Source organism: Rattus norvegicus, chromosome 9 (genome assembly GCF_021556685.1).
Source record: "Rattus norvegicus strain SHRSP/BbbUtx chromosome 9, alternate assembly SHRSP_T2T, whole genome shotgun sequence".
Taxonomy (NCBI): domain Eukaryota; kingdom Metazoa; phylum Chordata; class Mammalia; order Rodentia; family Muridae; genus Rattus; species Rattus norvegicus.
The window spans coordinates 119,063,331-119,079,040 of record NC_141542.1 but is presented as its reverse complement, the minus strand read 5'-3'; the positions used below and the strand labels follow the sequence as shown (position 1 = coordinate 119,079,040).

Sequence of the window (15,710 nt, the reverse complement as noted above, 5' to 3'; positions counted from 1 at the left end):
ATGTCATTACATTAGCCATCCATAAAGACCTGTCTCAGAACATCAGGTGGTTGGATAGTTTTTATAATTACAAATTTAGTTCATAGAAGAAAATGCCAAAGCTTAGCAGCTGGATAATAATTTCCTAGCTTTCCATATTAATCTACAAATGAAGTTTGAAAGTTCATAGTTATGTAATACTCTGTATTCAAAGCAGCAGACTATTTTTATACTCTGAGGGCTAGGAGGAGTCACATGTGTAAAGTATACAGTCACAGGCTAAGGTACAGCAGGAGCGCGAGCGCGGCCACACAAACACGGTTTCCATAGAAGTCTATGAAACAAATAACAGTAGCCAGTTTTAATAATCTGAAGTAAGCTATTGTTTGCTACATCTGAGAGGGACACAAACGCACAGTCCAAGAACACTTCTGTCTTTTGAAGAAACTGAGGTCACAAGACTCTTGTCTTGGTTTCTTGGAGTTTTCTCATAGCACTCAAAAAATCTCACATAGCTCCATTCCTTTCCTTCCCATTAGTGTATTTATTCACTTGACATCCTGGTCACAGCCCTCCCCCAGTCTCACCCTCACACATTCCTCCCCCTTCACTGCTCTCTCCTATTCTCAGAGAAGGGGAAGCTCCACTTGGTTACTACCCTGCCCTAGAACATCAGGTCGCAGTCGGACAGTCTCTCCCAGTGAAGCCCTACTAGTCAGTCCACAGGGGAAGGGGAATCCAATGGCAGGCAAGAGTCAGAGACAGCATTCACTCCAATTGTTAGGGGATGCACATGACATGAAGACCAAGCTGCACATACTACAAATGTGTAGGGAGCTAGGTCCAGTCCATTCATGCTCTTTGGCTGGTGGTTCAGTCTCTGAGCCCCTATGGGCCCAGGTTAGTTGACTCTAGGTCTTGTGGTAGTGTCCTTGACCCCTCTGGCTCATTTAATTCTACTCCTGACCCTTCCACAAGACCCCCAGAGCTCCACCTGATGTTTGGCTGTGAGTCTGGATCGACTTCCCTCTGCTGCTGGATGAAGCCTCTCAGGAGACATGCTAGGCTCCTGTCTGCAAGCATAGCAGACAGAATCAGTAATAGCGTCAGGGGTCGGTTGTCTCCTATGGGATTGGTCTCTAGTTGGGCAGTCATTGGTTGGCCGTTCCCTCAGTCTCTGCTCCATCCTGTCCCTGCACATCTTGTAGGCAGGACAGTTTGTGGGTTGAAGGTTTTGTGGTTGTACTGATGTCCATTCTTGAACCATATTCTGAAAAGCACACTTGAAATTCCATAGTTCTCAGAACCTCTGTTCTTCACTGGCCTCTCCTGTGGGTTTGTCTTCACATTTCAGACTTTGTCCTCTTAGTGCTGTAAAAATCTCAGAATTACACTAATTGCTCAGAATTCTCCAGGTAAGTCCAGTTTTGGATTTTACACATTTTAATGTTTAGTAGTTCTCTTATGCTTAACACATTCAAAACTAAACTCACGGTGTTTTGTCCAGATTTGCAGCTACTTTCTTTGTCACGTACTGGCGAACACTAGCTGCCCAGGCTTCAAAATGAACCCTGTGCCTTCTTTTCTATCTTGTCAGTTAGTAATGTTGCCTCTAGTTCAGTTTGTCAGAACTCTTTCTCACTGAACGTTTTTACCCTAGTTTAACGTACTCTGATCTTATGCTGTTATTATTTTTGTTAACCTTGCACCCAGGCTTCCCAACAGTGGCATTCTGACAAAGTTCCAGGTTAAATCAGAACTCAGATGAAGTCTCGTTGCTCAGGACTATTCTCTGGTTTTCAATCTCAGTATAGAAGTCCACATTTCTCCCATTAGCCTATGGGAGACTCTATGGGGAGTCTCATTATATACTCTTTTATTATACCTAGAATGTGCTTTCCCAGTGTTTCCTCCTCTTTTCTGATGTTTGTGTCACTGATTCCCTCTAGTAACTCTTTGCTCTTGTGATGGTTTGTATATGCTTGTCCTAGGGAGTGCAATTATTAGGAGGTGTGGCCTTGTTGGAGTAGGTGTGTCACTGTGTATGGGTTTAAGAGCCTCACCCTAACTGCCTGGAAGTCAGTATTCTGCTAGCAGCAGCCTTCAGATGAAGATGTAGAACTCCCAGCTCTTCATGTACCATTCCTGCCTGGGTTCTGCCTTGATCCCACCTTGATAATGATGGACAGAACCTCTGAACTAGTAAGGCAGCCCCAATTAACTGTTGTCCTCTGTAAGACTTGCCTTGGTCATGGTGTCTGTTCACAGCAGTAAACCCTGACTAGGCAGTTCTCTTCTTTACTCTAGGATAAAGCAGTATAGTGTCTATTTATTCCTTATTTTATTTGGCACTATAGTCTTTGGTCAGCAGATAAATCCAGTGATTTTATAATTCTTATATTCTCAGCTCTGAAAATAGTGCTTGGAACATGTTCAGTTATAGTCTGTCCTAAGAAAGAAAACTTTGGATAAAGTATTTGTGATGTGAACCTAACGCTGTGGTCTTTGATGTTAGGTTATGTTAGACTTTCTTATGAAAGCAGGGCTAATGAGAACCTGTGCTTTTTGACAGCATGGTAAAATTATGATTTCTATATATGCCTTTGGTTTGATCCAGATGCATTAGAAGATGGCATGTTGCACGGTATGTGATTTTTATAAATGAATGTAGATATGTGATCTCTGATGTAAGTAGCAGTGGTCAGGCATAATAACCTATGTATAGAGTGCTTATCTAATAATTTTGTGTGATAGAAAGTTGGTGGTAGTTTTGGTGCTTAAATATTAAAAGTGTTTAAATAAGAAAAAATATGCTAAACTTAAAAAAGCTCGTTGAATGATAAGTTGTAGTCTTTACTGGTTTAGACTAGGTAATGGCATTAAATTATCTGATCACAATGGGTACGTACATCATTATTTGTATAATTACATATTTCAGTTTTCTATCAAACATGTATTTTTATGCTTAAAAAGAATTTTGCTAATTTGAAGTTAAATGAATTTATGGAAAAGCCAAAATAGCATTGTGGACACTAATATAGTTAGGTCACTCTCTTATTTTATCTTGGTTGCGGTGATAAAACAATGACCAAAAGCAGCTTGGTGAGGGAAAGGGTTTATTTGGAGTGCAGGTTATAGTCTGTCATTGGAGGAAAACAAGGTGGGAACTCCAGACAGGAGCTGGATTGGAGACCACGACAGAATGCTACATACTGGCCTGCTCTCCACTGCTTTCTCAGTTTGCAGTCGGGGACCACCTGCTCAGCGGAGGCATCGCCAAAGTAGGCTGTGCTCTCATCACTCAGTAATCAAGTGTGCCCACAGCCAGTGCATTGTGGGCCATACCTTAACTGCCATATCTCTTTGTCACATATGTCTAGGTTCGTGTCTAGTTAACACAAAAACTAACTGGCATATCCTGTTGCCCATTTGGTTGTCAATAATGTATTTGATTACTTACTTAGAAGTTGTGTAAGTACGATTGTTTGGGCTGTTTGTTGTTGCTTTGTCAAGTCAAGTTACATTTCAAAGTGAATAAAAGGTCAGTATCTTCACTAATACCAGTTTTGCCATTGTTGATTTATTCTTTTATTACTAATACTTTGTTTAATGCATTGGTTCTTTATAGGAATCATTTGCAGCTTATTCACTGTGTAAGGAAAAACCAAATTACATCCATAATTCTATTGAACTGGAAGCATAGACGCTGCCATATATGTCACAGTATACAGAAAAAGAACCATCAGGTAAGGAAGATAGACGTTCATGCTTCTGTGTTAAGTTCTTTTTTTATTTCCAGGACACTGTAAACATGTGAAGCCAGGCAAAGTGGGTCATAGTTTTGATCTCAGCACAGGGAGGCAGAGGCAGGCAGATCTTTCTGAGTTCAAGGCCAGCCTGGTCTATTTGAGAGCTCTACGACAGCCAAAGGTTCATAGACAGAACTTGTTTCCGAAAATCAAACCAAATAATAGAACAGCCCTCATTTCTAGCCTACGTTCCATTTTGGAGGCTGTTCTTTTTATGGTAGTAAAAGATGTTGATTCTTTTATTACTGAGACAAGTGATTAAATACCTTTTCTTTTTTCCTTTTTTGTAACAATTCATAATTAGTAATTGACTAAGCAGGTATAATGTATGTGTATAGTATTATACTCTCTAGTAAAATATGAATTAACATTGAAGTTGTTTAAATGCCGGTGTCTAGTCTTAGCTCAGTGTCTACCATCCATTTGTAATTTTGAAGATGGAGTAGCATGTGTTTGACTTCTGTGATTGTTTCCTTTTAGAGAGTTGTATCCTGCCCTGGGCTTTAGTACACAACTGTTGAGTTGTTTCTTGTCATCCACACACCATTGAAACAGAAGCCTGTTCAGTGGCCTGTAGTTTAGTGAGTAATAGCATGTCTGATGAGGCACTTCCCCTCGACTTGTTGCCATAGTAAAGGTCACTGCTGGCCTCTTAATTTAATTATGTTTTCAGTAATGGATCAAGACTCCAGCAAGGCTGCGTGGCCTAGAGCAGCAGGAGGATACCAGACGATTACAGGCAGGAGGTACGGAAGGAGACATGCGTATGTCAGTTTTAAGCCATGTATGACCAGGCATGAACGGAGCTTGGGTCGGGCTGGCGATGACTATGAAGTTCTGGAACTGGATGACGTTGCCAAGGAAAACACCGCAGGTACGTACGTAACGTGTTGTCACCTAACGGTCAATTACGGTGAGGATTTGTATGGTTTTCACTATAAATACAGCACATTTTCTTTTTCTTTTTTTTTTTTTTTAAAGATTTATTTATTTATTATATATAAGTACACTGTAGCTGTCTTCAGATACATCAGAAGAGGGCATCTGATCTCTTTACAGATGGTTGAGCCACCATGTGGTTGCTGGGAATTGAACTCATGACCTCTGGAAGAGCAGTCGGGTGCTCTTAACCGCTGAGCCATCTCTCCAGCCCAGCACATTTTCTATTTTGAAATTTTTATTGAGGGGTTGGGGATTTGGCTCAGTGGTAGAGCGCTTGCCTAGCAACCGCAAGGACCTGGGTTCGGTCCCCAGCTCCGAAAAAAAAAAAAAAAAAATAAAAATAAAAAAAAAAATTTTATTGAATTTAATAGCAGTAACAGATAAATTAAATACAGGAGCAGCTTCAGTAAGACCAGTCACTAAAATACAGCCAGCTGTCGTGGTGGTAACTACACGGAGACATCGACAGTAACTCCTCTCCCAAGCCTTTTTTTCCTTTTTTTTTTTTTGAGAATTTTTTAAAAAAAAATCCATTTATTTATGGAAACTGGGCCATGCCAAGTCTTTTTTATGTGAACTGAGAATGTTTTTCCTGCATACTATAAGTAACTTTTCGTTTGCCTTCCTCTAAATAACTTAGCTAGCTTATTTGTTCATTATTTTATAAAATATAAATAAACATCAAGGTGTCTGGTAATAGACCTTCTTAATTTTTCAATTGTTTGAAATGTTATATACAGATATTCTATACAGTGGTTACATAGTTATGTATATTTTATATAAAGTCATCTGGTTTCAGTTTTTTAGTTCTAAGCAAACTAGATATTATAGAATATTTTCATTGTCATTTTTATGTCCGAATCTAATTGCTAGCTAAGTCATTCAATTTTCTGTTATAAGATTAAATTTCAATTATTTCTATGGTTTATTCATTTTTATTACAGCAAATCTCAATATCTTTGTGAGATTAATGATAAAGATAGTCAAGTTTAAAGTAGTTACAGATTTGATTTTCTTGAGGGATCAGGATTATGACAAAGTATGACTAATTGAATCAGTATATTTTTCAGTTGTATCTCTAATACCTAAATTATAAATGTATTATAATAATACATTTTGGGCATAGAATATGAATGTCTAGAAACTAGAATGTAGGTTTAATTAACATCAAAGTATGATCAGAATCTCATTTCTTACAGTTCTGTTACCTGGTATTTAAGTATATGTCATGCTTACTGTTTTGTTTTTTAATTTTCTAATTAAAAGAGAGATGAGGAGAAAGTTGGAGGCAGGCTATTCCCTCGCTGCTTCTGTTTCCCATTGTATAGACAGCTTCTTTTTTTGCATTGAAAAGATTTTTGATATTGACACTTAAATTAAAAAAAAATCTCCAACAGAAACACAAGGGAGAGGGTAGTGAGAGGCTCTTGGAGTCAGAGCCTAGAGCATAGTCTAACCAGGCTGACTGCAGTCACGGTAAGGAGATAGAATCACTTGGTGTGTTGTCAAATAGGTAATTATGCACTTTCCATGGGACAGATATTTTATACATTTTATCTAAATCAATCTCTCCAAAATGCTTTCGTGTGTCCTTTTTTTTGAAGGTTCCAGTTCATTGGATCAAGTCCATCCTTCTTTACCCAGTGAAACTACAGTTGAAAAAAGTGAAACAGAAATTCCTACTTGTGGTCCAGCACTGAATCAAAGCACGGAGAGCAACCCATCCGTTGCCACAGTGTGTCATAGTGAGGAAGTCAGGGAGACCTTAGACAGCAGTACGAATCTTCAGAATCACGCTGAGAGAGAGTGTACGCCAGCAGTTTGTAATGCCTCAAGTGTCCAGAATGGAATTGTGTTGGTTCATACTGACTCTTATGATCCAGACAGCAAGCATGATGAGAATGACTCTCTTCAACTTTGTGCCCAAGCTGTGGAAGGTGGTAGACGTCAGAAGGTATTAGGCAATGCAGTCTTTGAGCTGGAAAATGGAGAGGTAGAGAGATATGCTGATCTGTGTCCCTCAGTTCCCTCTCTCAGTGGTGAAATAAGGGAGGAGTCTGAAGAGCTAGGTTCAGCACTCTTAGAGAAAAATTCTGCTGGCGATGCGGAGGCTGTCCATCAGGATGGGCAGGAATTTCAGAGGTCTTCTGAAGACGGCATTGTTAGAAAGAGGCGACAAGATGATACCGATCAGGGAAGACAGACAGAAAATTCAACTGAAGATGCAGACTGTGTTCCAGGCCATGTTGAACAAAATACTAGTGAGAGAGCCAATCACCATGGAAGTTCTCCTGAACAGGTAGTGAGGCCCAAAGTTAGAAAAGTGATCAGTTCAAGCCAGGTGGACCAAGAGAGCGGTTTTAATAGGCACGAGGCTAAGCAAAGAAGTGTTCAGAGGTGGAGAGAGGCTCTGGAAGTTGAGGAATGCAGTTCAGATGACCCTATAATCAAGTGTGACGATTATGATGGAGACCATGACTGCATGTTCCTAACCCCATCCTACTCAAGAGTTACGCCAAGGGAAGCAGAACGTCACCGTGCGACAGCAGAAAATGGAGCCACAGCTTCAGGAAGGCAAGAGGCTCGGGAAAATGCCTTTTGGAATGCCTGTGGAGAGTATTACCAGCTCTTTGACAAAGACGAAGACAGGTAAGCTCCATATAGCGTTTGGTTGACTTGTGGACTGAGCCAAGGTTTTATTTTTATTTTAATATTGTATATTCATTATATAAAGTAATGGGTTTAATTATAACATTCTCATACATGTATCTTGCACTTTGATCACATTCAGCGCCCTATTACTACGTTTTACTGGTCCTTTCCCATCTTGCTGCTCACCTCTCTCTTCTCATGTAGTTCCCCTTCCACTTCCGTATCTTATATTTTAAAGCTAGATTCTACAGCAGAATGAGCATGCAGTGGTCATCTTTGCAAGTTTGGCTAGTCTTGTTTACACGGTAATCCCCAGCTCCATCCAGTTTTCTAGAATGGCATGCATTTGTTCTTTATGAGTGAGCAAAACCATACTGTATGTTCACATCTGTTCATGTGCTGGTGGACATCCGGGCTGACTCTTCAACCCGACCACTGTGATTGTGTTGAGACAGAGCCAGTGAGATGGCGCTCTGTGGGGAGAGCTGCTTAATGGCGAGCTGAGCCTGACAGCCTGAGTTCAGTTCTTGGGTTTCATTGGGTGGAAGGAGAGAATTGATCCCCACAGTTGATCTCTAACCTCTATACACGCACTGTGGCACTTACATCTACATACCTACCCGTGCATACATGCACATATAAATGGGAGTTTAAAATTTAAATGAAACAGTGCTGAAGTAAACATTACTGTGCAGGTTGTCTGAGATAGGCTGGCTTGGGTGCCTTTGTGATAGAACTTGGTTATATGGTAGTTGTTTCCAGTGTGTTAAGTAAGGAATCTCCCGTACAGTTTCCACAGTGCACACGTGAATTCACATCACTATTGGCATAGAAAGGACCCTCCTCTCGTGCACGCTCCCCAGCCTCAGTTGGTTGTTCGCTTGCTTACAGCCACTCTGAATGGATGAAGGAGACTCGCAGTGAAGTTTTAATTTGTGTTTCCCCAGTAGTAAGGATGCAGACCTTTGGCCATGTGCACTTCTGAGAGCTGGCTGTTCAGTTCCTTTGGCCATTTATTGTATTGAAATCATTGCTTGTGTATGCTTGGTTTTTTGCACTCATCCCCTGTTGGGATGTGTAACTAGTAAATTTCTCCCCATTTCATAGACACTTTCCTGGGTTAATTGCTTTGCCATGAAGGTTTCTAATTTCATGCCGTCCTACTCATCAGCTCTTGGTGATGTTTCCTGAGCTACTGGAAACCTTTTCAGAAAGTCCTTGCCTCTTCCTGTGTCTTAAATGGTTTACACCTGTGTGGGGAAGGGTGGGAGGAGGAGTCCGCCCTGACCGCTCTGCAGGTGGATATCAGTGTCTCCAGCACTGTTGTTAAGGAGGCTGCCTTTTCTCCAGTGTGTGCTTCTGGCAGGCGTCTTTGTCCAAATCAGGTGGCCATAGCTGATGGGTTTGTTTCTGGGTCATCTGTTCTATTTCATTGGTCTCTGTGCCTGTTAAAAAAAGTACTTTATTGCTAATAAGATGTTTGATGGACTATCATATTTGATCAAGAAATGAGACATCTTGATGATGAGATATTCTGAGTACTAACCATACATAAAACTGCAAATTATTTTAGGCATTGTAATAGTTTACAGACAGTAGACATTTAGATACATAATGGTTATTACAAAGAGTAGAGGCTGATTATTTTAATTAACAACATTTCAGTGAATACAATACAAAGTATAAATTTATCGTACCTTTTTAATTTCTTAAAACCACTTTGTGTTTAGAGAGTGATTAAGATCACTGTTGATTGACAATACCGCATTAACTTTTAGTAGTTAATGTCACCTATTTCTCTTTATTTTGGATTCTTATCCTCTCTTCCTATCACTAAGCTTACTTCTTATTTATTTAAAAATTAATTTCTGAGTATAAGCCTATAGTCCCCTCATTCTTGTGGCTGAAGTAGGAAGATCATGAACTCAAAGCTAGCCTGACTTGCATAGGGAGACCATATCTCAAGACAAAAGTCCTCATTAAGTTTGATATGGTAGATACTGTTTTTTCCTCCATTCATAGATGATGAAATGGGTATAGAAGGGTTACCTAGTATAACGTCAGCTGTGTAAGTGTTGTACCTGGGCCTGATTCCCTGAACTCCAGGAGGATGTATTCTCTATCACTGTGCTGTGTTACTCTCAAGACTTTCTATCCTTTTCAAACATACATTTCTTCAATTTTCCCCAAACTATAAAGCAGCACAAGTTGGTGGAGTGGGGAATAGAGAGTTCTATTTTGTGCAGCTGCTCAATGTTAATGGCCAGAGTACAGATTTTTATGTATCTTTGTAAGCTGTTTGTAAACCTGACAGTGCTCTGTTATATACATATTTTATGAGCTGTTAAAAAAACTTTTAACTAGAAATGTATAAAGAGAATTTTCTAATTTGAATATGAAAATATTTTATACCATAGAAGAATAAATACTTGATTGTCCTTGGAAAGTGTATTTGTCTAGGGGAATTTTAAATGGTTATAGAATGTGTTCTTAGTGTGTTTAGAAGTGGTGTCAATATTAGGAACAATGATAGAGTTTTGTAAATACAGTGGACATTAGGAGAAACATTTAGCTTTAATAAAAGCTTTTCTTTGAGCCCTGCTGTAGTGTCTTGGTTGGCAGAAGTTGTTGCTGGGTGTGCCTGAGTGATAGAAATAAGAGAAGGAAATACTAGAATAGGTCTATGGTGGTAAGAATCACAGAAGCTGAGCATGGAGACGCAGACCCGTGATCTTAGCACTTTGGAGGGAGGGAGATCAGGAGTTCATGGTTTTCTTTGGATATGGAGTAAGGTCAGGGCACTGGCCTCATGAGATCTTGTCTTAAACAAATTTCAGAGTAATTTCTGAAGAATAATGACTCTACCTTCGGCTCCATTTGTAGTTTATAAAACCTTAATGTTGTTGTAAAAATATAAATTTAAAATTTTCAGGCAGTCTTCCTCTATCAAATCTGATCAGTATGACTCTGTGAGGTTTCCAGAGCCTAATCACACTTTTTAAAAACACAAAGACAAAATCTTTCTCCCAAAATACTGTGTTCCTTAGTCTGAAACCAGAAAAGCTTGTATCTTGCACTCTCTCCCAGAGTAATAATATAACCATAAAACTCAAAGTCACACCCATCATGAAGACTAAACAATTTTTTAAAAAGGAAGTAAGCTAAACAGTGAGCCTGATAGACTTTTGTACTCTGTGATGTCAGGACATTAACCCAAAATTCCCATGGAGCCCACGTTAAGAGAATCCGAGCTTCATGTTGTGGTAAATATCAAAAGTAACAACAAACCCTCGCTAGCCAGCATCAATGAGCCATATGGCCTTTAGCAGGGTAATTCATAAAACAAACCAAATACTTTCTATCAATTCCAATATCAATAAGCAACACATCAAACCAGGACTTTAGCCCAAAATATATCCATCTGTTAAGCTCTCTACCCGAAGCCACAGATTTTTCTTTAACCTTAATAACTTTTGGTTCTTTTTTTTTTTCCGGAGCTGGGGACCGAACCCAGGGCCTTGCGCTTCCTAGGTAAGCGCTCTACCACTGAGCTAAATCCCCAGCCCACCTTAATAACTTTTAAAATATAAAATATATCACTCTGCCTGGTCTTACAGACATTCATCACAACTCTCTACTTGGAGGTAGTGACTAATTTTTCCCTATCTAAGTTCTGAACCATGGATGAAAATCCCCACCTGATTCAGGTAATCTCTTTACTCTCTTCTTTCTAAAAACAAACTCAACACCTTTTAATAATACCTGTAATTAAGAAGTAGCTTGTCTAACTAGGATTTCAACCCAAAATTCCCGTGGAGCCCACGTTAAAAAGAATATGAGTATCCCGAAAGACTTTCTAAACAACTTTCTTTAAAAAGCAGCTTTTAAGCTCTAACTCTCTGAGCTGCCATTACTTCTCACACAGTAGGGGACCTACAGCCTGCCTGTCCAGACTGCTTCCCCTTTTCTTTGTTTGAATTCCCACCCTAGAGGTATCACATGACTTAACATGGCGCCGGCCTCCTCTTAGAAAATAAAAACTTTCTCTCAACTCTTAGGATTACTAGTGGATTATTGCCCATCACATTGATAAAAAATAAAAAAAGTATTGTGGTCTTTTACCTTGCTAGGTCCAGCACCGAAGTGCCTCAAGATATCTGCTAGATATCTTGGCAGAAACACATCCCAACTCCGCGGCAGCCCAGTGTCTCCTGCCGCGGCACACTTTCCTACACTCAAACTGTCACATAAAAGAACACACAACACAATAACCTTAGATCCAATTGATAAGCTATAATTGCACACTTAAACATACAAAGCCCAGTACCAACCATCCCTTAGGAACATTGATAACCTGTAAATACACAGAGCGAGATCTTTATGTCAGCCTCCATTGTCCTGCCACGGCTTCTCCCTCTCTCTCCCTCCTGTCTCTTCCTTCTCTATCCCAGTCTCCTCCTCCTCCTTCAAACTTCTCTCCCATCCTTCCTTCTCCTCCAATGACAGGCCTCCTTCTATCCTGTACCTGCCCCTCACCTATACTTTACAAATTCAATGGAGAGAAGTTTCTGGTGAAGTCACCTGATTCCTGAGTAGTGACTAGGCAGCTGTCCTTGGGGCAGTGGGATTAGCATCAAAATACAGATAACTTCAGGGCAAACCACAACACCTTAAAATGTATTTTAGGGTTGAATTATTGAAATGGTATGACTGAATCTTCTTGCTGATCCTATTTCTTGCTTCTGTTTCTCGCTCATCTTATCTAACTCTGCTAAGTGTTACTAACCTTTCAGTCTGGTACCTGCCTAAAGCCAGAGCAAGTAAAGTAGCAGTGGACTCTGGTGTGCTTCTGACCCCGCCAGTCTATCTAGTGTTTACTCTGCAGCTCTGATGGTAGTGCACTGGAGGAGGGAGGCAGTGACCACTTTCCTAGAGTGTCTCCAAGAAGGAAGTCTGTAGAACCTTTTTATTTGAGTTTGGAAATTAATGAAAAGAGTTAATTCTCTCCTTTGTATAACTTAACAATGATACACTTGGAGATACTTTGTTATGTTTGTATTATAAATGTAACATTTATCAAGAATACAGCCAAAATCCATTTGGATACTATTAGATATTTTAATTTAGCTACTTAAAAAAAAATAGGTGGGCCATCAAGTAAGAGCACTTTTGCTCTTGCAGAGAACCCAGGTTCAGTTCCCAGCACCCACATGGTGATTCATAACCATCTGTAACTCCCAATTCTAGGGAATCTGACACCTTGTGACCTCTATGGACACCAGGCATGCCTGTGTACAGATACACACCAGGTAAAAGCTAAATGCACATAAAACAAATGTATCTAAAACCTTTCAGTAGTGATTATACATTCTTTATAAGTAGAAGAAGATTTGATTAATATCTGGTCACTGTCTTCCTTGAAAAAGTGTTAAGTGATGGCTTAACAGTAATAGAATGCTGCTCTGAGCTACTTGACAGAAAGTAAGTGCTACATTATGAGTTAGAACTGCAAGGGGACTTAACAGTCAGTGTATCATTACCAGACCTACACTCAGACTGAAGAGCTCAGGTTAGTACTGACTCTTGAAATATACCCTGAGAGCTTTGGTACCTGAAGAAGATAAGGACAGAAGGTGGCGGGAGGGATGAGGGATTCTCCTTCAGTAATACTAGCACTTTTTTTTTTTTTTTTTTTTTGGTTCTTTTTTTTCCGGAGCTGGGGACCGAACCCAGGGCCTTGCGCTTCCTAGGTAAGCGCTCTACCACTGAGCTAAATCCCCAGCCCCGCACTTTTTTTTTTTTTAACCTTGGACCTCATGTGCTGTCCTATTCTTGTCTGAAAGTTAAGCAAAGCAAAGTAAAAAAGACAGTAAGACACAGGGAAACCTCCAGAGACAAACAGTGGAGTCCAGCTACACAGGAGGGCAAAGCAGGAGAACTGGAAATGTGGCAGGCTTACCTGAGTTACAGAATGAGTTCACAACTAAAGTTAGTAGACCCTCCTCAACATAGAAAGTAGAAATGGGTTGGAGATTGAGCACAGTGGTAGAGGCTCGCTTTGCACGAGTATGGCCCTAGGTTTAATCCCTATAACCACAAATGTGAACTAAAAGCCTGTTTCTTTTGATATTGTTGGGAGAATAAAATGCAGATTATCTTTTTTATTTAATTTGATATATTAAAAGGTATCAGACTCTGTTACAGGTGTTCTATAAATATATAATAATGCTGTCTGTTCCCATAGTGACCACCAGCCTTACAAAGAACAGAATGTACAAATTCATTGTTGAAAGGCCAAGATTACTTTTTCACATTCTATATAAATTGTCTGAGTATCCAACAAAACAAACATTTCTGACGTGGCAGTTGCAAAGGAAAGGAAGCACACAGCAAAGGAAATAGCAAACATCTACAAGCAGCCAAAACAAAGACCTTAAATCACATGCATAGACATTTTTACAGACTTCCCTATCTTGTTCTCAAAAGTAATTTAGTAATCCCAGCTCTGGGGAGGCTGAGGCAGGCAGACCTCTGTGAGTTTGAGGACAGCCAGGGCTGCTGTTGCACAGAGAAACACTATGGAAAATTTAAAAAAAAAAAAAAAATAACAACAAAGCAAAAAAAAAAAACAAAAACAAAAACAAATCGCCTAACTTCTTCAATCTTCACATGGTTTATCGTTGGTTGGCATGCTTCTTAGATAACATAGTTATATTCAAATCAAACAGTAACTTAATGCCACCCTCTCTACACATGCAATTAAAAAACAAATGAAGTTTTTAAAAATGTTCTTTAGTGACTGAGAATATCCTTTGATAATGATCACTCCCAGCTTCTCCCAGATCCATGTCTACCTCCTACCCCACCTTTAGCTCTGTGATACCTCTCTGCTTTTTTATTGTGTACATTTATTATAATAGTCCAATCAAATGCAATACTTTATTTGTAAATCTCAGGTAGAGGTAGCATTAAGTACCATCTAAAAACAACCTCTTGTTCCCTGATGCCTCAAAGTGCTTGGTTTACCTTTTTAGCTTTATCCCTGTAAGCACAAGTGGTGTTCAGGGTCAAACCCTAATCTGTAATGGTGATATTTTTTGTTTGGATCTCTTCCCTGAACACAGTTTTTAAAGAATCACTGTAGGGTAGTTTTTTTTTTTTTAACTAGGAAATATATAGATATAGATATAGATATATATAAAATAACTGTTTCAAACTGGAAAAAAAATCCTTATTTTCTTGCTCATGAGGAAGCAGATGACCTAGTTTGGATAATAGTCCAGGGCATAATTTTTCATCCTTAGTGTAAAAAAAAAAGACTAAAGTTGGCTTTCCCAGGAGACTGAGGTCACCAGGATAATTGAGCTGCTACAGTGTAGCTTTTCTTTGGCACAGAAAAGAGAAAAATTGTGGTTAGCCAGTAAGCAACCCACTGACATAACTAAAATGATAGAGCCCGTTCAATAAAAGAAGTTAATGTTGCCTATTAAGCTATGCACCTCTTTTCAAAAATTGTATTATACATTTTGTCTCCATTTTTAATCTAAACATCATTGTAGGCTTGAAACATGAATAATGCCTTTTTTTAGTGAGGAAATTAAGCACAGAAAAAGTATCATGGATTCTAAGGATATTATTCTGGATTCAAATCTGTCTGACTTCAAAGCTTGTTCTTAGAAATTTGGTATTATCAATATTACTTTATGTTTTCACTAAAGAAATTGGCGATTGCAGGTCTGAAAGTTTTAGTCGTAGAAAGTCAATGTGGTTAAGGGCCAGTTAGGAGTTTAGGGTTACAAATTATTAATAAATATTAGTCACAATTAGGTAACATTAGTATCCTGATTAGTAACATTCAAATTGAAGTAGTCCTAGAAATCATGTGTTTCAGTCACTTGTCACAAATATACACATGTTTTTTGGAACATCCTTATAAATGCCTCCTGCTAGCCTTTTCAAGTCAAATAATACCAATACAATCCTACATTCAAAGCTGTATGACTGTAATGAACAGTCTTTAGTATCTACTAAGAGCTGCTAAACATTTAGCTCTTCTGTCTTCTAGGAAACTGCTAGTTTTTTTTTTTTTTTTGGCTCTTTTTTTCGGAGCTGGGGATCGAACCCAGGGCCTTGCGCTTCCTAGGCAAGCGCTCTACCACTGAGCTAAATCCCCAACCCTGCTAGTAAGTTCTTAAGACTGACTTTATATTTATGTAACTAAGAAAATACCTTAGATCAATTAAATTTTGTAATACTGTTTGTTTTAGTAAAACAAGACCAAAATCATTCATGAATTGGGCATCTCCCAGAACTACAGCAGGATGTGAG

The 15,710-nt window shown here is 39.2% G+C and overlaps 1 protein-coding gene across 6 annotated transcripts in view; it reads left to right on the top strand.

Annotated features, from left to right (window-relative positions):
• The window catches only part of Pja2 (praja ring finger ubiquitin ligase 2), a 50,079-nt gene that overhangs the window by 18,015 nt on the left and 16,354 nt on the right, over positions 1-15,710 (top strand). For all 6 annotated transcript variants that reach the window (NM_001277278.1, NM_138896.2, XM_087564684.1 and 3 more), the window contains 3 exons: positions 3,608-3,725; positions 4,462-4,662; positions 6,335-7,379. In NM_001277278.1, the coding sequence (NP_001264207.1) occupies positions 3,695-3,725; positions 4,462-4,662; positions 6,335-7,379 (1,277 nt within the window). In that variant the 5' untranslated portion in view covers positions 3,608-3,694. The remainder of the gene's footprint in view (positions 1-3,607; positions 3,726-4,461; positions 4,663-6,334; positions 7,380-15,710) is intronic.